This window comes from Bombus flavifrons, chromosome 4 (assembly GCF_040668555.2).
Source record: "Bombus flavifrons isolate JBK064 chromosome 4, iyBomFlav1_principal, whole genome shotgun sequence".
In the NCBI taxonomy this organism is placed as follows: Eukaryota; Metazoa; Arthropoda; class Insecta; order Hymenoptera; family Apidae; genus Bombus; species Bombus flavifrons.
In genome coordinates, this window is record NC_138445.1 from 16339179 (window position 1) to 16361997 (window position 22819).

The following is a 22819-nucleotide window of genomic DNA, read 5'->3' on the forward strand; positions in this document are numbered from 1 at the left end:
CACTCGTCGTCGTTCGAGTCGCCTAAGTCCGTTCCCCCTCTGTTGACTTGCTTTGGGCCCGTATCTAGCGCGGTAAGCAGTCCATCCGCGGTGACGGTGACGAACAGGCCGATCCCACGTCGCTCCACGCCACCGTCTTTCTTCCGTCGTGACGATCTGTTTCCGTTCGTGCATCGCAGTCCGTACGGACAGTGTCGTACGTTGTTGAAAGTCGCGAATTTTTATTCATTTCTCTCGAATTAATTCCATACATCGTCGACTAGTCGATCGTAGAAAGATTGAAAAATTGAAAAAAACGTATAGGAAAATGGAAAAGAAACAGTGTGTTCGATCTTGAACTGTCTCGAGCTATTTAGTAAGAAGCAAACTTGCTCGTCAAAAATACCAGGAAATTAAACGTCACATACAGTCAGAAATATCGTATTTTATCAAATGCATGGTATCGTCGTTTGGTGAATTTTACGTTCAGTTTCATAGACTTCGTTTCGCATTACGTGGACTGGCAACTTGCTAATCTGTCGAGGACAGTCGAAGGTTTTCCTCGTTCTACGGATGTCCTGTCGGTTACTGTGACGGATGACTCGTGAAAGGAACTAATGCGGTGAGTCAGAGAGGGAATTCGTACGCGGTTCCCACGAACTTTATCCGATCGTTGCGTATTGCTGTTAAGAAAAATGCGAAAGTACGAAAGTCGAGTGGAATTTTCAAGTGACGTTGAAGTGCGTCGAGTGGACGCGAGAAGACGATAGTTAGCGATGTTCTTGCCGATACAGAATGGCAATTGGTCCCGGAGACGACATGTGCGTCATTTTGAGGACCAATGCCAAGATCGAGGCAAAAAACGTGCCTATGGACCTCGTACGACGACGAATGGTTTTGAAACGAAAAAAGGACGATACAATGCGCGACACGCACGACGTTCGTGTATTTCTTTCTTTCTTTCTTTTTTTTTTTCTTTTTCTCTTTTTCCTGTTGCGTCTTCTTTGTCACTGTCTCCCTAGCGAGACCTCGGCTGCAGACGTGCGGAGCACGTGGTGCGCTGTGGGCGGGTTTCGAATGTGTCACGGCTCCGATCGGTTTTCAACTCCGTTCATAAACGCGCGTAGTAAAGTATAGTCAGTCGCAAAAGTCTACGGCACAGGCCTCGCACGTGGAACATAGAAATAAGAAAAGTTTGACTCCACGAATTTTCTGTTTACCTTTGGAGAGCCTCTTTGGTAATTTTGAACGTTAATTTTTAGTAAAACAACGCCAAGTTGCTTTGTTTCGTAGATTAGATTTCAAGAAACCCGATCATATTTTTCAACAATTTAAGAATGGATCTTGGAACTTTAGAAAAATTGTAGCGCGTGGTAAAGTATAGTCAGTCGCAAAAGTCTATGGCACAGGCCTTGCACGTGGAACATAGAAATAAGAAAAGTTTGACTCCACGAATTTTCTGCTTACTTTGGAGAGCCTCTGATAATTTTGAACGTTAGTTTTTAGTAAAACAACGCCAAGTTGCTTTGTTTCGTAGATAAGGTTTCAAGAAACCCGATCATATTTTTCAACAATTTAAGAATGGATCTTGGAACTTTAGAAAAATTGTAGCGCGTGGTAAAGTATAGTCAGTCGCAAAAGTCTACGGCACAGGCCTTGCACGTGGAACATAGTTGCAGATAAAAAATGTTTGACTCTACGAATTTCCTGTTTACCTTTGGACAGCCACTTTGATAATTTTGTACGTTAGTTTTTAGTAAATTCACGCCAAGTTGCTTTGTTTCGTAGATTAGATTTCAAGAAACCCGATCATATTTTTCAACAATTTAAGAATGGATCTTGGAACTTTAGAAAAATTGTAGCGCGTGGTAAAGTATAGTCAGTCGCAAAAGTCTATGGCACAGGCCTTGCACGTGGAACATAGAAATAAGAAAAGTTTGACTCCACGAATTTTCTGTTTACCTTTGGAGAGCCTCTTTGGTAATTTTGTACGTTAGTTTTTAGTAAATTCACGCCAAGTTGCTTTGTTTCGTAGATAAGGTTTCAAGAAACCCGATCATATTTTTCAACAATTTAAAAATGGATCTTGGAACATTAGAAAAATTGTAGAGCGTAACGTTGACACAAGTTGAATGTTACTTCCGCGATACGATATATTAGTTGACATTATCCGGATGAAAAATATGCAAGATCAACCCTGCTGTTTTCCATGTTTCTGTACGATCCGAAATGGATGTTATATTTTCATAGACGTTATCAAAATACACGCAGTTTGTAAATTTGAAATATTTGCTTTCATCGTTCGATCTCTCGGTTTCTGTTCCTTTCGCGTATTCCGCCCTTTTCACGGGCGAATTAATTAGCACAAAGAAGAGAAGATATCCGAAGCGATACGAGCGCGAACAATATATTAGGTTGTCCGAAAAGTTTCTTCCGTTTCATAAGGTGATAATAGATGAACAACAATTTCTATTTTATATTATTTCATTGAATTATAATAATAATTATAATAATTCAATAAATCGGTGCATAATTCAATGAACTAATATAAAAGAAAAAACACTGTGCGTCTATTATTTTCTTATAAAACGAAAGAAACTTTAAGAAAACAAACTAATACGATAAATAAAGAATATAAGAATAAACAAGCAAAACAGCAAAGACAGATTTTTCCCAAAATTGAAACATCTTCCGATCGAGTATGACCTCGTAAAAATACTTTAGCCACCATCGTTACATTTTTCTTCGCTTTCCCGTTTCATTAACGAATCGTTATGATTCATCTAGCTGTACGTAGCCGTCGTTTAATAAAACGCAACGATATCCTCGACTTATCCCCGACTTTTTTCGAGTTTCTTCAACATCCATCCATTTGCATAAGTCTGTTTTGCTCTTTTAAATCCATTAAATATTTATAGCGGCTGGAAGACGTATCGAGCCGGGGCGAACGCATTTGCATCGTTCGTTTAGAAAGCATTGGCCGTTTGTAGCGCGTAATTATCGACGTGGATGCGAAAACTCGTAGTCTGCTTAACAACGCGATAGCGATTAATTAAAGGCAATCTAGAATTCTCGGAAACTAACGTGAATCCTCAATTGCGGCAGTCCGTCTGTCCCATTTTCCAACCCGCGCCTCGTTCTCCCGATCTCGATACATTAACCCTTTGCTCTTGTGCGTCATCGTCATCGGGCTTTGGCTGCTTCATATCGCGCCAACGAAATTTTACCGTAAGAAGATAAACGAGTCACGGTGAAACCTTCCAAATTGTTCGTCGAAACGTTTCACGTTTATGACAGAGGCAAGTGAAATACACGATCCTTCAAATTCTATATATTGTACATCGACGAGGCGCGTTTACCTGCGTAATGTGAATGGAAGTGATGGACTGCTGCGTTCTGGACGACAGCCAACGCTTTAGCTCCTCTTGCCACTATCGACGTGTCATGAAGTATTGGGTTGGCAACCAAGTGATTGCGGATTTTGTCATTAGGTGGTAATGACATTGTAATGATAATGGTCATTACCACCTAATGACAAAATCCGCAATCACTTGGTTGCCAACACAATATAGGTAAACCGTGTCGCGATAAAATCGTGCAACTGCGATTAACAGGCCCTTTGGCCGCGTACAGGCGAGCGTCGCTCCTTTGACTTCTTCAGGCCCCTTTCTGTGACGACCGTCACCTCCGCGTACAGTGGCTGCAGGAAGTTTTCCAACGCTTTTCCAACCACACCACGGAACATTATTTCTATTCTTTTTTATTTTTTATTTTTAATTTGTACTTTGCGATTTGTCCAGCTGGACGTTTGGTAAATTTGTCCAACTTTGTTACTAAATAATTATTAAATGGCACGTGGATGGCTATACTCAGCGGGAAAGCATCTTCCAGTTTGTCTGTTTTATTGGATTGGCAACTAAGTTATCACCTAATGACAAAATCCGTGATTATTTCATTGCTAACACGATACCTAGAATCGTAGAAGACGGTACATACATTTCGAATATTTTCTGTGTTTCTTCGTACGTGGACTCGATGCAATTTTGAAATTTCCTAAAAACGTATAAAAATTCGCAGTCTTCTCCATGATATTTTTCAAACTTTCCTCTCGCTTCTTTCTACAAAGATAGCTTCTCTACGGTATACGCGACTATCTTCGTGAATGTAGAAGAAAATATAAAAAACGGAACTATCGAAGAGAACGGAACACGAAAGAAATTTTTAAAAAGTTTTCATAAGAAGAAGAAAAATGTTAAAAAGTGTGTTCCAAGAGATAGAGGTTCAAAGTCAAGGAACGGTAAACGCGATCGTGGCGAAGGAAACCAGAGAACGAAACAATGGCTGCGCGTTATTGTGACACTGATCGTATTCTTAGCGTTAATGCTGTTAAAGCACTAGTACAGTATGCAGATTGAAATTTACAGTCGCTCGTATTTCGACAGCAACATGTGAACGCTGTGCACACGTGCACTCGAGTTCAGGGAAAGCTCACCCACGCGAATAAAATCGGGTAAACATTGTTCCTAAAACAGTAAGTCGAAATTAAATTATTTATATCCGTCCGTAGTCTTCGTACGGTTTATCGTCATCGCTATAGTTCATTAGACGTTGCTATGGTTTGATACCTGTTTCTTAATCCCAAAGCTGACCATTAGATTCTCGTTTTTCCATTAAATTACAGACCAAGTTATCACAACTTTAAAATTCAACCTAAAATTTGAAACGAATTTAAAAATGATACATCGAAATTGGAAAATATTTATCGACGATATTACGCAACGCGAACGTCGAAGTATTTGCGTACAGTCGATCGTTCGCCATGTTCTTGTGTATTCCTCGCTTTATTCGATCCATCGAAATCTCGTTGTAATAAGAGCAGCCTAGTTCAAAGCTAATAGCGTTCTAACTATCGAAACAGAATACGACGTCGTCGCAGAAAGGGGCCCGAAGAAGTCAAAGGAGCGACGCTCGCCTGTACGCGGCCAAAGGGCCTGTTAATCGCAATTGCACGATTTTACCGCGACATGGTTTATATTGTGTTGGCAACTAAGTGATTACAGATTTTGTCATTACCATCTAATGTCACTCACTCGGTTGCCAACCCAATAGAACGTGTTGTTCAACTGCACCCTGTATATCCTGAAAAATGAATTTCATGAATTTCACGTATAATATAAATACAAAGTTCACACTAGGTGTCTACGAGTATTCAAATAGCCTACTCGCCAGCCTCTGTATATCTAACGATAAGTGGTATCTTATTCACACCTACACTTTAGTCATTGCAAATCCAATGTGACCGTCGTTCTTGCCCATGAATGGAGGCAGTCATCGTCCTAGGTAAAAGTACATTGTCGATAAACAAGATAATCAGTCGATTTGCATGAGCGCAGTATGCGTGCCGATGGTCCGCGACTCGTCGGCCTCTTGACACCTCTAGATACTTTCACCGTGACTCAACTTGACTCATTCATTGCCATTCGCCGCGTGATTAACTCGGGAATCATTCGGTGACGTCAGTCGATCGCCAGTCGGATTCTATGGAAGACGAGGGACGTGTCGTCTTCTATGCGGTTTTGTCACGCGTCAAGGTGTACCACGCTGAAACACGAGAAATACCATCGACCGTCCGGTAGCCTGGGAACGCGACGACAACGCCAAGTTTCTCTACGCGCGGAATATCTAGCAGATGAGGCTGAGAAGAAGAGGCGATTTCCCCTTTCGACGTGACGCAACAACGCGTCAGTCAGCTTTACGCGCTCGCTTGTAACTACGAAAGTATTCGAGAAGCGAGACAAATTTTTTCGAAAGATCAACCCCTAGATTGTACAGTCTTGCGAAGAATAAAATTCAACGATGAAATTCATACAACATCTTGAAACGTTGCAAATGAAAGTTGTCGTAGGACTTTTGTAATAAATAACTTTTTCAAAAAGTAAAATTTTGGTCTACTCGTTGACCGAATATATCTTTTATCAAATTTTATACTCTCAAGCTACTTTGAGTGGCGAGTGTGAGTATTGGCACGGGCTTGGATAATTTTTTGTTTTTCTATATCGTCGCACAGAGAGCGACGAGCGGAAAAATTGGCATTTGCGGTTTACCGCTTGCGTATCGCTCCGTACGATCGCGATTTTACACGGATTTCTACATTTCCGACCATCGTCGGTCAAATGTTCGTAAGAACGAATTTTGAAGAGCGTTTGCTTCCGCGAAAAAGACACTCGTTTTCCGATGTTCAGCGATCTGACACACCACTCGAAAAGACACGTTCGAATAAAAAATGTTGCTGCCCGGATACGGTAGACTGTGGGCTGAAATCGATGTATTTAGTCGATCGTAACCAGCACAAAGAGATAACAAAAGGTTCAGTGTGGAGAGAGGAGGTAGGACAACGAGACAACGACATCATCCGTCGGTTCCCATGTCTGCCATCAGTTTTGACGAGTTTTTTGTTACGGGGGACGCCTAGTACCGGGTGTCCGTTAATTTCCCTTAATTAATCTCAATCGAGGTTAATGCACCGCAGCTTGACCCTAGTTTACTAAATCCAGCGTAGCTTGAACACATCGTATAGCTTATTTATCGATATCCCTATCGTTTCCTTCGAAACTATTGTAATTCTGATTCTAATCCCAATTCTAATTCTAATTCTAAATTCCAATTCCAATCCTTCACATCGTATTCTTGCAACGATGAATTCCAGCAAGTAAATCACTCGTCTTTTGACAAGTCTATGACGAAGACTAATCACGTACACCTGCGTGACATCATCGAGAACTTTACAAAAATTGTGGATTATCGTCGACGATATTTTTCTTCCGAAAGATGTCTTTTTCTTTTTTTTTATAGAGCGTTCATCGTCGGCAAAAATAAATTGCAAATATATTGAACGATTGGTGGAACACTCATCCAGTTCGAGATAAGTCATAGAACGAATCTTCGCAGTGAAACGCCACGCAGCACATCGAACATAACAGGATACGATAAAAGCGACCATACAGTGAATATAAATTATTATAAGTCGAATTACAGACCGCAAATGACAAACGAGGATAAATAGATAAGAAAGAATATATACCGAGAAAACGTGTACTGCGGTGAGACACAAACCTTTCATACGCCACTGACAATGTGTTAAAGATAAATATCGTATTGTAGAAATTCCTCGTCAATATGAATAATTCATAATTTCGATGCAATTTAGATATAGCGTTCCTCCTTTAACGTTAATAATCGTCGCAGAGGGAAGAATTAATTAGGATGACGCTGATCGCAGTCGTCTTATATCGTCCTTCGTAAATCCTCCAGATGACCTACTTCCGTCGGATAAAGACAATCTTCCAGTCTGCCCATAAATAATAACACAGTCCTTCGGTCACGTTTTATCATCGACGTTCCTTCCATTTGTATCATACAGCTACCTAAACGATCGCAGATTATCCGTAACGATTAGCTCTAGAAACACCAGAGTTCCTTTATCTTTTAAGAATAACTTACCATCGTTGGAAACAAAAAGGAAAAACATTTATCTTTTCCTTGATCGTGCTATTGTCGTTGATTTTCTACGCTTCGATCTTACGCGCTTATTTCGACAAACGAAAATGCTTCTGATGTTTCGGAGAGAATGTTTCGTAGTAAAATTGGAATGTAAAGTACACATGTGCCGGTAATAGTATTCTTTCGTATTCCATTCAAACGCGAGATGCCGTTCGACACGAGAAAAATACGATCGGGTCGATAATTACCGAAAGAGCGCAGCAAAGTTAGCTTGTTGATCGAGTCGTTTCTTAAATCAAAAAACATCGAAGAATTGAAATGAAATTGATTTGGCCAGCAATTAAATAAAATGAAGAATTGCTAGTCAAAGACGAATCGATTTCAGTTGAAGATTTAATGGTCGCGAATATGAGTACGATACGATTTATTTTTGAGAGAACGAAGACTAAAATAGAGGAATTATCGTCCAGACGACGAATCGACTAGTATTTACCCAGTTAGCTTAAAAGTACGTAATTAGCGGATGAGTAGAAGCCATACTAAATTCAGAATAATACTCTGTATCGTATTATATTACATCATTGTAGCATCATCCACCGATAAGAAATATCAACATTTACATACACGTAAATTTCGTATCTCTTGGCCTAATCAGTATTCGTTTGCGATTCAGCTTGATCGCATTGATATTCGCCGTTCCACTGTAACTTTCAGATTTCAAATTTATTGTTTAACGAAGTGTAAATATGTATATTTGTTTATTTGATATAATTATTATTCTATTATCTATATTCGTCATGTAGCGTATATTTCGAACTTTCGTGAAAGATTAAACTACGCGCGAGATAAATATTTTTCGTAGCAAAATCTTGTTGTTCTTACGAGTTTTTTTTTTTTTTTTTTTTGTTCTCTACAAGATTTGCAGCGTTTAGGCGATCGATGGCGCGCAAATCACGACGACAGGTTTATTTGGAATTTTCACCACGCCTAAAATTATTGATCGATCGAACAATTTCCAACGCTACAGTTGCGTAAGTAATTCCAGATCGAATCAAACTGTTTCATTGAATATGTTTCGATTCGGTTTAGATTGTTTCAAAGCAACGACCTAACTTCCTCTTTACGTCACGCATAATGCATCACTCTGCAAGTTTAGGTCGCGGTTTCCTCTTCGTGGGAATTCACGTCGCCCTGTGTTTATAACGCGTAAATTCACAGGCCTGTAAAATTCAATGAACAAATGTATTCCCTCACACATGTCTCTTATCTTTTCACTATTGTTATCATTCTCGATACGTTTCGTGACACTTCACAACTTCCGAGTTCCATTGACTAACTTTACGATTTTTCTGAGATACGATTGTACGAGAGGAAACACAGTCTCGAATATTTATAATTCACGATATAATTATATACGAATGTATCAACTAATTACACATAGACTAGGGCTAATCGTAAATCATTTATAATTAGTCTCGTCTACGTCGAGATCGCGGACCAGCGGAATAAATGAACGTTCCGATCAATAGTTCGAACGTTTTATTTTAACATCGAAAAATCATTTTCCTGCTTTATGAAATTTTTGACATCTCTGAGAAGATGTACACAATTTTTTGTTTGTTAAGACGTTCCAGATAAACCAAGCTCCAGAAAGTTTCTGTTAGATCGGTTACCCTATGAATATTGTTCACACTCACTCTACGTGTATTTGTTCGTAGTCTTAAGAGTTCCTTGTCTCGGATTTTAGTTTCTTAAATTTAGTTTCAAATTTAGTCTAAAAATATAATTTAAATTATTAGAATAAAAGTCCAGCGTCTTTGCCATTTCGGCATCGTTCTTCGTTTTTTAAGAAAAATCTATGTATACGTGTTACGCGCGAGAGACAAGTCGAACGTAATTGCGTTAAAAATCAGTAGAACGTTAGCGAACTAACGAAAGGAATAATAGATCGAACGAAATATATCTCGAATGTTATATAACTGAAAAATGACCGAAACAAGACCTTGTCGCATGTCGACATTTATTACTCACGACGATCTGATATTAAAAGTTGCTGAATCGTTCTAATAATATCGTTACCTCGATACTTGTTACAAGCAGCGATATTAAATGCAGAGGAGTATTCGTTTCGCGTTGTTGATGTCGTATCAACCAGTTAGCTGTTTCTGACGAGTATACTCGTCACGAAGGAATGCGAATATTTTGTGTCACGACGAGTCCTGTCGGTAATAAAATTAGAAGATAAAACAATCATCTCGTTTACAACTCAATTCCATATTCTAGCAACCACGCATACTCCGTGCTTGACGAGTATACTCGTCATCGCCTACTTTTCGCCACGCATTTTAGGTACACGCTTTTCAAAGAGATCGCAACAGCTAACTGACTAATATAACGATATTAGTCTTCACTATCGTTTATCACAGAATATTATATCTACGTGGAATTATTTAAAATTAGAAGACTTAGTATTAATTAGAAAACTTAAGTCTTATTTTATTTACCGCTGTTCCTTTCAGGCCTCGGAGGTGGTCAGAATCGTGTGAACCGCAGGAAACCAGACGAAATTCCTTTCAAAATGGATAACTTGGCCACATGGTTATTACGCGCTTCGGAGAATAACACGGAAAGTGCGATAATTGACGGCGAAGTATCGAGGTAATTGCGAATGTTATCGATACTCGTAAAAGTAGAAATCAACATTTCTTGAACATGCGAAAAATTGATCGATAAAAGGATCCTAATCAAGAAGAACGCTCTACTTGGAAATAGGGAATTTTTAAATTATATCGTTTTTACGTACAGATTCCCTAAACCGCTGCAGACGTTCGCAGCTGTGGTCGCGATACTGATTATGATCACTGGACTCGCTGGAAATTTATTGACGATCATTGCCCTGTGCAAGTATCCCAAAGTTCGCAACGTAGCTGCAGCCTTCATTATAAGGTATACACACATACAGAATTAGATTTTGAAAGTCGTAATTAAATCGTAATTAGATCATGATTAAGATACAAATATCGTTTCGCTATTTACAAACGAAGTCAAGATTCGAAAAGGAGGTGTCTGATCGAAAGACTCGTTGCTATTTTTTGCTATAAAATCAACACGTCGCAATAAATTCGAATTTCATTGATTCTTCTAGCCTCTGCGTGGCAGACTTCGTATTCTGCCTTCTTGTACTTCCGTTCGATTCCATCAGATTCATCGATGCAAGTTGGGTAAATATACGGTTTCTCTGCGTTCTCGTGCCTTTCTTGAGGTATGGAAACGTTGGCGTGAGTCTCCTCTCCGTTGCAGCTATTACTATCAACAGGTATGTATTATGTACTTTAGCCGATGGTTCAGCTGAAAGATAAGCCAAACTACGCTACGTTGCGCTAAGCTTACAAATATTTGCTGCGATACATACGGAAGTATTCGTACGCTTACCGTGGCACATTTTTATTAGTAGCCATACTGCGTGTATTATACGAGGCAACCTGAAATGAAAATTTCATTAGCACAGTGAGGAGACACGGGTGTCACGATTCTAGTGGCAAAATTTCAGCTCAAAATATATATATAGAGGATACAGTGGCACAGGAAAGTTTCTGGTCAAAGAAGTTTCTCACTTTAAATTCCAGAAGCGATATTTTAAGGACCTTTAAAGAATATTACACGACTGCATATAACAGAGTTTTTATGTATCGTACAATCTTCTTTTGCGTGTCTCACTCGCATTTAAAATTCTTTTTTTTTTTTTTATTTAGTTGTTTACATTCACAATTTGTCCGATTTGGACATTTAGTAGAATTTTTTGGCTGTTTGATTATCATGTGAGTGGCTACCCCCAGCGGGGTACCATCTTCGTGTTTGTTAGGTTATGTTCTTTGTGAGATCTGTTGTTTCCGCTGCCAGCCGGTTCGGGTGTGTTGCTATTCTTTCTCTGTACCTTCTTGCACATCTGCTTAAAATTCTTTTGGCCATCGAATATACAGCGAAAAAATGATCTAGTTAGACATTTTTGCACAGTGACTATATAGATAAAAAATATCGTATAAATTCTACGGCATAGTACAACATAGCGTGATCTAGTATAACATGGCAAAGCTTTGATTTTCCGGTGAATCTCCGGCTTTACTTTCACTGGGCAAAGAATTTGTAACGGAGAACCTCTTCGTGAAAAATTTTAGCTCGCAAGATTAATTACGATATTACGATAATTTTAGATACATCATGATAGCCCACCACGGATTGTACAGCAAAGTTTACAAGAAATATTGGATCGCCTTTATGATCGTATTCTGTTGGTTGTTCTCCTATGGGATGCAGGTGCCCACCCTCTTAGGAATTTGGGGTAAGACATAAAATGCATCGCGGTTCACGCCAACTTGAAGAGCAGCGGAATTTTATTTTCTGTTATTTGCTCTTTTACGTTTCAGGTAGAATCGACTACGATCCGAATTTAGAAACTTGCTCCATCGTAAAGGACAGCAAAGGCTACTCATCGAAAACCTTTCTTTTCGTGGTGGGTTTCGTGATACCCTGCGTAATAATCGTTGGATGTTACACCAAGATATTCTGGGTCGTACACAGGTAAACAACTTATTTGCTTCTGTATTTATAAATTAAGAAAGTATTTTCAAAAATATCCCATACGTTCTCGATGCTTCGATTCGTATCGCAAATACTCGAAATATATTTCACGAAATGTATAGAGATGTACGTTGAAATATCTCTCCTGGTTCGTAGATCCGAAACAAGAATGCGAAAGCACGCGTCTCCGACGATAAAATCGCCGCATACACCCGGCAGGGATACCAGAGAGATCAAACAGAGACGTAGCGAATGGCGAATCACCAAAATGGTACTAGCCATTTTCCTCAGTTTCGTCGCCTGTTACCTTCCAATTACCATCGTTAAAGTGTTCGACGCCGAAGTTAGATATCCAGGTAATACATCTCATGAATCTACCTATTTACCATCAATACATTAACGTACCAACGACTGTGTATTAATATAAAACCTCTAGACCAGCGTAGAGCCATTAGTAAAATTGTTCTACCTTTACGATATGAAAAATAATAAAATCAATAGCCGTGGTTCCTTAAACTTGGTCAACTGTATGGTGTCCTCCCACTCTATCGAACACGTGCTTTTATCACGTCACACTGATATAGTTGCTAGAATATATAATACTGCGAATAAGCACTCGGATCAAGCAGACTTATTCTTCGATTGCCTTCGATTGCGACGCAAGGAATTTCTCATTCTGTATGGTTTCAACTAATATTTGAATATTTTATTAAAAATCAACGAGTCTATTTAAAGATACTTCTGGCAACGTTTCTCAGCTTGAAAACAATTTGCCCGATGGAGAGGTACTAAGCAAAATTTATTGTTTCGTCAAGTTGTTTCAAAATCGGAACAAACATCCGATATTATATTTCTTTTATATTATTTTACTGAATTATACATGATCCACTTTGTCCTATTAAGATAAAGAGCGCAACGTTTGACAGAAAATTAGGTTTCATGTTTGTACAAAGATGCAAAATTGTTGCAAAAGACACCTCTGGAACAACCAAACACAGTATTTTGGGATTAGTCCAAGGGATAAGTTCTATACGTCGTACAAACTGTCTGCAGTTCGTGGATTGTTTCGAGCTTATTACAAGACGATTTAATTACAACGATCTCGAATTTGCTTCTTCACCTGGCAACAACAACAAAGTAAACCATTGTATGTTACGTCCTGTTTCTTGTTATAGAATTTCACATTTTGGGCTACCTGCTGCTCTACTTTGCCTCCTGCGTGAACCCGATCATTTACGTGATCATGAACAAGCAATACAGACAAGCGTACGCTGGCGTGATAGGATGTTCGCGGATAAGGGCGAGTCTGTCACCCTATGGGAGCAGCGCACCTGGTCATCATCAACAGCAGGACTACGGCCAAGGTAACTTCGAGCACCGTCGCGTGGTAACGCTCACCAAGCTCTGACCGAACGCGAGCTAAGCGACCACACTTCGCTCACTTCGTAAGTCAAGGGCACAAATTCGCTGCTTTCTAAGATCGCAATTGGTCACGCGTGCACGCACACGTCTTTCATTTTTCATCTCGTATTTTCTCATCTTTGTCATCTCATCTTCGTCTCGTATGACCGCTAAATATTAACAGGAGAAAAAATGTCGCTATATACTGATAACTGATCGATAACTGGTTGCTAACTGATAGATACTGTTAGCTACTGTTCTCGCGATCGCGTTCGTTTATTTATACTGGTCGGAAGGAAGTCGGAAAATTTGAATTCGTCTTCATACGACGGTTGCACGTAGCGTCGACATTGTTCTGCTCGGAGTTTATTTGTCATTACGTTTCATGCGTCAAGGCTGTGTCAATGCCCCGAGGCAAAACAACAACACGAGTCGCTCTCGATTAGCGTCGTCCTTTGACTCCTGCGCCGCTACAAATCCTAATATATCTTGCGATGACTTGTTATTTTGAAAAATATCAACTAACAGCTTGTATAAGTAGACTTGGTACGTCGTAACGTACGTAAAACTACGATATAATTTCACAGTAATCGCTAGATGAAGTATGGAAATGTGGAAGATCAACAGCTGTCTCGAATTTACGTAGAAATAAAAGATTTTGCACACACCATGTAGCACTAGCCTCTCGTTTGTTTCCTCGCCAATTAATTCCGTAGATTTAGCAAATATCTTAGTAGCTTGTTAACATTTCTGTCCTAAATCTAAACTCTTTGAATCACAGCAGAGTAGAAACCATAGCGAACTAACGACACTCGCGATTCATTTTCCCTCTGATCTTCATTAACAGCTTTCTGCTTGCCGCTAGACGACACAATATCGTTTGTCGAAGCACGCGTTCGAAAGAGAACCAGCATTACGAATTGATTCGCATTCGTACCGTGATTCTTTTTCCAGATTATTCGAAGGACTTCAGTAAGACGATGGTGTCGACAGTCTCCATTGCTATGAATCCAGTGAGAAACTCGCGTTTCGAGGAATAAGCTTGATTCTGCGATCGAACTGGCCAGGGAAGGCGAAACGTATAAAGAATATTAACCCTTGAGGACAAAATGTCAGTATTCGGAACAGGAATTTTTATTATCCATTTCGATGGCAGATCGAAAAGCATGGAAACGATAGAGAAGATTCATGGAAACACATATAGTAGGAACTCGATTAACTTGCTGATCAAAAACAGTGAGAAAGTATACTCAGTGCGTAACGTAAGTCTGAATTTAAAAAAACAAAGATAAATATTTCGAGCAGATCTTATACAGACTAGTCGAATGATCGAATGGTTGGTCATTTTCATCGAAGAACAAAGCTACGAGTTGAAAGCAAAGTCGAACATTGCACGCGTTTGTACGATATTGTAATTGCAATCTTTGTCCATGACTAAAATGAATTTCGCGTCTGAAATGCTACGAAACACTTGTATTTACTACGATTAAGTATATAAGTAAACTATAGAGGAAGAAGAAAGAAAGAAAATGGTCGTTGAAAGAGAAGAGAATGTAAATAGAGATCTGCGAGCGGTATACGTAATTATTCAGAGATCTAAGAGAATAGAGGAAAACTAAAGACACACAGCAGAGCTGTTGTTAGATTTATTTAGATTAGTTAATAGCAAAACGTGGCCAATATCGTATAATAAATAATACGTTATTTGTCGACCGACAAATTGCATATTGTAAAACTTGGCAAGGAATACCAAGTATATTTAATTTTGTAGCACACTGGAACGAGTGTTGAATATTTACCAAAGGTAACACGTGAATATGTTTGTACATAGAAGTTACGTGTTAATTCTTGTTACCACAATGTAAAAATACAATAAGAATGTAATAGCGAATTTTAAAGACATATCGTAACTCGCGATGTTACGAATTCGCTTCATATTTATTTATAACATTTCCCTTGGTCGATTTACGAACGCAAATAATGTTAAAGAGTTATCAAAGTACAAATCAAATAAATCTATCGATTTAAACGATTCCTCGTTGTCTTTACCCGTTGATGTGTGATCTCGTACATAGAAACGCTTAAATAAAACTGTTTGTTTCAGATTTTTATAAAATACGCGATTATTATCTAACAATAGATGTAATGATAAATACGAAGAAATATAAAAAGTTGAGCTGTATAAAATTATCCGCTCGATTGTTATGTTAAAGGAAACAAATATCCTAAAAGATGCCTTACAAATTTATTGTGCATTCTAAAATAAATATTCGTAATTTCTCTCCGCAATACATGTTTACGGACGTTTACATCGTTGTGCATAAGACTATTATCCGACATGTAAAAAATGCAAATAAGACTATTATCCGACGTGTAAAAAATTGGTAATCTCTCGGGGATTATTTACTTGTTAGTTATTAGCTGAGATAAAAACTCTGTCGCCCTAGAAATTCAACGTGAGTGTATTTTCAAACAAATATGTTTAATTTCGCTGCAGCATTTTAAAACTTTCGGATTCTTACGCGCATCTGTAACATGTCAACGTCCATCGACATCCACCTACAGATTACGATTAATCGTTATAAACATATTAATGTATGCGCATCGTGGATAAATTAAAATCGTACAGATAAACACGCAAACTATAATCGCGCGATTATAATTTGCAACATTCGCTCCTTTCTCGAATCCTAGATTTATCTCGTAATCGTACGGAATCACGAATATCAACGCCGATTCTGGTCTTCAGCACGTTCTCCACGAGATAACGCATCGCCACATCTGAAACACAGATACGAAATTAGGTTAGTAAAATATTAGTATTATCATCAAACGAGAATTTCCTCTTACCAAATTTCCTCTACCTATGCTTTGGCAATTTATATTACGACAAGCAACATGGCAATTGTTAAATAGTAATTGTTAAGCAGTACAATTTATTTTTAGCCTGCTTGCCACGACAGGAATTCCGTTTACAATTGTTCTCCCTATTCGCCTCGCCACTCTCGCTTAAACATCCCACAAACACCCACACACATCCATTCACTCGCTCGCATCGCCTAATTTTACCATTATTTTACTACCACGTATCTACCGTCTACCATCTAACTCTCAACTATTACACGTGTCCATTATCTGTTGCATCTTCGCAACGATCAATCTTACAAATCATCGATCTTCACCTAAACAGGCAAACGTCTAATTTATCTACTTATACTTGTAACATTATACTTAACGGCACGCACATAACACAAACAAGGCAAGTCAAATACCTAGGACTCCACCTAGATACACGATTCACATGGAAACAGCATATTAAATCAATAATATACAAAATACAGACAGCAAGGAGACAAATGCATTGGTTAACAAGTCGAAAATCCAAACTAAGCATAGAAAACAAATTAAAAATTTATAAAACGATCATAAAAACCAGTCTGGACGTACGGAATACCACTATGGGGAACAGCAGCAATGAGCCATATAAGCAAAATAGAGACAATACGAGCTAAAATCCTCACAACAATAGTAAACGCACCATGGTACGTCAGAAACGAGGACATACGGAAAGGCCTTGGAATACCAACGGTCAAGGAGGAGATTAGCAGATGCGCAAGAAGGTACAGAGAAAGAATAGCAACGCACCCGAATCGGCTGGCAGAGGAAACGATCAACACATCAAGAATAGAAAGAAGACTAAAAAGGAAACACCCAACAGATCTTACCAAGGACATAACCTAACTGACACGAAGATGGTACCCCGCTGGGGGTAACCATCCACATGTTATATTATTACACTACTAAGATATAACATTTTACCAAATGTCCTACTGGACAAATTGCAAAATTTAAATAAATAAATAGAAAAAAAAGAACTGAGCAACTAATCACACAGAACTGAATTAACTACTCTGAACCAAGGAATTATCTCTCTCTGTCTTCCATGTCGCTACGCTTATTTATAATTAGGTCTACCGTGGAGGGGTCGTCATGTGGCGGGTTATTCCGTGGGGGTTGTGAGGCTCGAATTTGGTTTCTATACAAATTGTTAAATTTTATTTGAATCTCAAATTGAAACGCTCACTCGCGCTATTGGTAGTTTTAGTCTACGTTACGGCGCGTGCGCAGAACGTCACGTGACACAGCAACGAAGCAACGAGCAATTGCCAATTTATTTAATAATCGCCCGATACGAAACCGCGAAAGCGTTGCATCTCCGTTTAATTATGAAACCGCGGTTGTTCATGCGGTTTCCTATTTTCGTAAAATACAAAATGAAATAAAGTAAGTGGAAATGGAATTGACCGAGTGTCTATGGAACGAAACAGAGGTTTACTCTCGTCTACCAATTAACAACGAGCATACTTCGCGTATCAGCAGATGTTTCAGGTATCTTTGAACGTCTCGCGAGATGTTACACTTTCAGATTTTTCACGAATAAATAGAAATTCAGAATTCGTCGCATACTTACCAATATTCGTATTTTCCTTGGCAGACGTTACATACCAGGCACCAATGTTGTTCTCTTTGCAGAACCTGGCAATTTGTTCGATGGGTACCGACGGACAAGGAATATCACATTTGTTCGCCAAGAGGACGACTGGTATCTCCGAACCATCTGGGAGTGTGACCTTTTCCCGTAGGTCGCACAACCATTTTTTGATCGACTGAAACGTGGCTATCCGCGAAATATCGAACACCAAAGCTGCAGCTACTCTGAAAATTAAACGCAAAATTATCATAGTATTATCGTAGGATTTTATCGGTCTAAAAATGGCCCGTATAGTCTAATCGGATCAATGTTTAAAAATAAATCATCAAATGCTGCGACAAAATTTAATTAACTCTCCGACAAAATTTTTCTCTTCTTCCGATAGAACTAGACGTTGTTATGGTTTATAGTTTTTTAAAATAATTTTATCCGTGTGACTTTATTTTACGGATTTATAACTATAAACATAGCAAGAAAAGAAATTATCGTTGCACTTCCGATGAATAATTTTGTTAGCGAATTACGTGTTGCTTGTAATTTCCAATAATTACAGTAATTACTTACGCGTATTTGTAATAAACTCTGGTCATGTACCCGAACCTTTCGTGGCCAGCGACATCCCTAGAAATAGAAATCAACGATGGTAAGAATATGTTTTCCGTATCGAGATAGTAATTATATTTATCTGTAGAATTTGATCTCTCTCGATTACTCGGTCAGAAAGCTCGTTTTTAAATACCGATCTTTCGAAATTCGTCGTATTTCTTTCCCTCGATTTTCTTCCGATTAACAAACAATCACAAAGCTATGGTAAAAGTATTATATCACGTCGTTGTATTTTTACAAGTTACTAATTAACGATAAATATACGTAAAATTGGTCTCGACTTGTAATACAACGTATCTTCTTTGCAAAATTATTAAAAAATATATAGCAATTTATGTTAGTAATAATTAATAGAAAACTAATTTTCTTTCTCGAACGAGGAAGAGATCGAATCGTGAAAGGACTAATTCTGATACACGATGATTTAATTTCGATTAACGAATCTATGTTTCTCGTGTGTTTTATGCTATACGGTTTCGACGATTCTACCGAATTAACATCTTCTTTGCAAAATTATTAAAAAATATATAGCAATTTATATTAGTAATAATTAATAGAAAACTAATTTTCTTTCTCGAAGGAGGAAAAGATCGAATCGTGAAAGGACTAATTCTGATACACCATGATTTAACTTCGATTAACGAATATACAGGGTGGTTGGTAACTGGTGATACAAGTGGAATGGGGGTGATTCCACGCGAAAAAAGAAGTCGAAAATATAGAATAAAAAAAATTTTTTTTTTGTAAATTTTTCCATCGAGACAACGATCTACAGTGAGATCCGTTATAACGAGACGCGATAAAGTGCACGCGTACCGAGCGAAAATTCAAAGTCGATTTTCTCGAAAACAAAGCCCCAAACGAAAAATTTTTATTCTATATTTTCAACTTCTTTTTTCGCGTAGAATCACCCCCTTTCCGCTTGTACCACCAGTTACCAACCACCCTGTATGTTTCTCGTGTGTTTTCATGCTATGCGGTTTCGACGATTCTACCGAATTAACGCGCGAAATAACCAGCAGGCAAACAAACTGATAAAGCAATACCATAATTGTAAGTTAATTTTAGTAAATCGGTCCCAGTCGACTGCCTTTATTGCGAAATCGGCGCCTATGGTAATCTTATAATTGGACGTAAACCTTCCTGAAAAAAGAGAAACATCGATCAATCATTGAAGAATACTGACGTACAAATCTACGTATTAAGGCGAAGCAGAAGAAATCGAAGATATTTCATAATAACGAGCAACGTTATTCTCGATCGTTAATAACCAACTAATTACTTATAACGAAGCTTATGCACAATTCACAATATTATCGGTTAACGAGGAACACGTTTCTTTCTTGTTAAAAATAACGAATACTTCAATGAGAACGTTATTTACGCTTATTTATAGAGATACGAAAGAATAATGAGAAGATAACGAACATCATCGTTAACCTTCACACGTTACGGAGCATATCCCATTGTTCTTTTATATCTCTTTTGCAATTAATTCGAAGAAGAATCAAAGAAGCATGAGAAGAAGAGTCGCGGAATGTCGAAGCTTAACTAGCGCGGATTAAGAGCACGAAAAATAACTTTAATACACGTAGACTTTGATAATTAGATTTTAACTTGTATAATTTTACATCAAATTCACCGAATATACAAATATCGTTTTTGTATATTTAAAATGATTTATCAGAACCTCGTGCAATTTTAGTAAATTTTTTAATTATCGCTATCCTACAATTTCATTCTCAGACGTTCGTGGACCGAACAATTTTGTAGTTTCTTTAAATCGAAATTTCTGTAAAGCGAACCCACAATGTGCATTTGACTCGTTTTTAAAGAAAGTTTCCTTTAATTTGAGAAAAGAGAAAATTGCAAGTCGTACACAATTTTCTCTGTAATCAGATTTTACGCGATAATGTATGCACTAATATTTATATTACCTTCTGTGTATCTTCTAACCAATGCCGTCTTTCCTAAAAAAAAAACAATAATAAATTTTTAAGTAAAAAATAAGTATCATCGAAGGAATAAAAGTAAATTCTACGAAAATTACAATTTTAGAATTTTTATAAAATTAGAATACTCTTAGAGGTTGTGTACGATATGTCAGAGAAAGTAGGTCTCAGATAAATTTATCATGCGTATTTATACTTAAAGTTCAAGTTGAGTTCAAGTTGAATTCAAGTCGTATTCAGGTTTACGAGGTTTATGTTAAGTTTCCTTTCGCTTTCAATTCTAATCTAGCGAGATTACAAGAGTACAGGTTTTCCATGAAAAGAAACAACAATGATATAAAATTCTAACATTTTCAAACATTTTTAATTTCAAACTTCCACCATAAAATCTCACTGTTACTGTTTTTTCAGCAGCAATCGTGTACGTTGCATTTTGCGCCGACGTTTCGTAGACATCGCAGTTCTGACAGTCCCGAAGAAATAGTCTGCAACGTCTACGAAACACTGGCGTTTAACGTTAAATGTATTAAAACACCTTAATACATTTCGTACTGATCGCATAAAAGTATCTCTTTCTTTTCCATTAATATCAAACATTTTTTCCAGTAGTAACAATTTTCTGCGCACTTTTCTAGATCGTATAAAGCACTTTCAAATTACATGTCGGAATATACATGTGAGAATTTTATATAAAACGAACGTATTTCTGCGTAATCCGCTGTTAAGCAGAAAATAGAAATGCGGAGGAGACGTGTTTTTACGTGACCGGCGCGAAGTACTTTTACGTTGACGCTCGCTTCAAAACAACGTTCTAGTCAAAGTGTCTGCTGATCGAGAACGATACACATCCGTTACTGCTGCATATACTCGCTATCGTTACTCGCATAAACAATAAATCGTTGGTCAGAATTGTAAATCTGGCTTAACAGATAGCAACTTTATTGCAGAAATACTTTCGGCTCTCTCGACAAGCAGAAAGAACAAAGCACGCGAGAAGTAATTCTTGTTGACAATTTCTTACCTACTCTCGCTATTATCCACTCGCTTTTCTCGTTAATCGGATTATGCGAGTTACGGTGAGCTCGAAACACCGAATGTCATGGGACAGTGGATAGTTTGAATTTACATACAAAATTGTATCAGTTGTAAAGCGAGCACCATCGTACGTACCACGACGACCGAATAACCAAATTTCCACGACGCGAGAACCTACGAAACGGAGGGTCGACCGTCTCTGTCAAAATGCGTGTATTATCACGACAAGTTAGAATAAAACTACGACGATACTAACGGGTGGAAAACGACGGCGGATTTTTCAAAAAGGAATTTTAAAACCTGGACGTACCGACACCATAGTCACCGATTACGAGGAACTTGAAGAGCAGCTCTTTCTGGGCGAAATTGGACAGCAGAATGTCCGAGTCTCTCCTCGGCTTCCGTGTGCTCATCTTCTCTTCACGGTTGTGTATCTCGTTGCAGATCGACGAAAGCACGACTGATGGTCCCACCGGCGATTGTATTTAGCTTGGCTGGTAAACTGACAAACGAAAGAAAGCGAGAAGCTCGAACTCGGTGGCTCAAGGGGTCGACACACGACGTCTCTTGCCTCCCGATTTATAATCTATCGTGTTCGAGCACGCTATCGCCTTTTCCTGTGTTCGTAAACACTCGGTTTTCCTTCGTTTCCAACGCTCGGACCTCGTTACGTTCGGTGACTCCTTACGTAAACTAAAATCCATCCCTCGATTTAGACATTCCTTATGATTATTGCTCTATCAGATAAAAACTGGGAAGGTCGGATTTTTCCCATGTTCAACGGTCATTTCCATTCGCAAGCGACCAGTAATGCAGCGACCAACACCCAGCAGTAGTTTTCCTCTGCGATAGCATCGTCACCGAACTTCACCGATTTGTCATCCTTAGATCAGTCAACATCTCGTGACTAGTTTCCCATACGTTGGCCGGTCAATGTCTTGACTGCTTTATCAGCCTTGGATCAGTCATCTATTTAACTTATATCTACACACAACTATCTATGTTTACAAAGTTGTTGGAGCAAAGCGTACATTGTAACCTGTTGCTTCAGTATTATAATCAGTTCAATCACCTCTATTATCCTAAACAATATAGGGGACCGATCATTTCGCCGCATCGATTATCTAATCGTAACGGGAATTTACGACTCCCGTTGGCGCGCTTTCTCGCGACCGCGTCTCTTCGTGAACGGTCGGACAGACCTCTTCTCCTACAAAATGTCCATATAATAATAAGCTTGTTATTTTGATAACGTCACGCCAGGTGATACAACAGG

At 38.5% G+C, this 22819-nt stretch overlaps 3 protein-coding genes across 5 annotated transcripts in view; 1 reads left to right on the forward strand and 2 right to left on the reverse strand.

The window, feature by feature from the left end:
- The window catches only part of LOC138178810 (G-protein coupled receptor moody), a 26862-nt gene extending 16788 nt beyond the window's left edge, over positions 1-10074 (reverse strand). Inside the window, exon 1 of one of the 2 annotated variants that reach the window (XM_069111073.1) lies at positions 9984-10074. The gene's annotated coding sequence lies outside the window, so the exon portion shown is untranslated. Of the gene's footprint in view, positions 1-3063; positions 3221-9983 lie in introns of those variants that run through there. The other variant, XM_069111071.1, reaches the window with a different exon arrangement.
- moody (G-protein coupled receptor moody) lies at positions 7988-15490 on the forward strand. Of its 2 annotated transcripts, none has more exons than XM_069111077.1 (9): positions 7988-8219; positions 9999-10137; positions 10285-10425; positions 10625-10795; positions 11691-11818; positions 11904-12057; positions 12214-12413; positions 13233-13502; positions 14413-15490. In XM_069111077.1, exons 1-8 carry the CDS (start codon positions 8003-8005, stop codon positions 13463-13465), a joined length of 1383 nt encoding a protein of 460 aa, XP_068967178.1. In that variant the 5' UTR covers positions 7988-8002; the 3' UTR covers positions 13466-13502; positions 14413-15490. The 2 variants fall into 2 exon arrangements, with proteins under 2 accessions (XP_068967178.1, XP_068967177.1); XM_069111076.1 differs by having other exon boundaries at positions 13233-13421.
- On the reverse strand, positions 13170-22516 carry LOC138178813 (ras-related protein Rab-32-like). The gene is made up of 6 exons (XM_069111079.1): positions 21854-22516; positions 20494-20526; positions 19603-19699; positions 18515-18571; positions 17930-18174; positions 13170-16239 (listed from the first exon to the last, which is right to left on the reverse strand). Exons 1-6 carry the CDS (start codon positions 21954-21956, stop codon positions 16115-16117), a joined length of 660 nt encoding a protein of 219 aa, XP_068967180.1. The 5' UTR covers positions 21957-22516; the 3' UTR covers positions 13170-16114.
- Between the last annotated feature and the right edge of the window lie 303 nt (positions 22517-22819).

What these genes read in the sequence shown, in the direction of transcription:
- moody (XM_069111076.1), top strand. Translation starts at nt 8,003, where the DNA reads ATGAGTAGAAGCCATACTAAATTCAGAATAATACTCTGTATCGTATTA. An exon ending in GCTGCAGCCTTCATTATAAG is followed by an intron (nt 10,426 to 10,624) that starts GTATACACACAT and finishes TGATTCTTCTAG; the next exon opens with CCTCTGCGTGGCAGACTTCG. An exon ending in GCAGCTATTACTATCAACAG is followed by an intron (nt 10,796 to 11,690) that starts GTATGTATTATG and finishes CGATAATTTTAG; the next exon opens with ATACATCATGATAGCCCACC.
- LOC138178813 (XM_069111079.1), bottom strand. Translation starts at nt 21,956, where the DNA reads ATGAGCACACGGAAGCCGAGGAGAGACTCGGACATTCTGCTGTCCAAT. An exon ending in AAAATTAACTTACAATTATG is followed by an intron (nt 18,572 to 19,602) that starts GTATTGCTTTAT and finishes TTCTATTTCTAG; the next exon opens with GGATGTCGCTGGCCACGAAA. An exon ending in AGAGTTTATTACAAATACGC is followed by an intron (nt 18,175 to 18,514) that starts GTAAGTAATTAC and finishes TTTAATTTTCAG; the next exon opens with AGTAGCTGCAGCTTTGGTGT.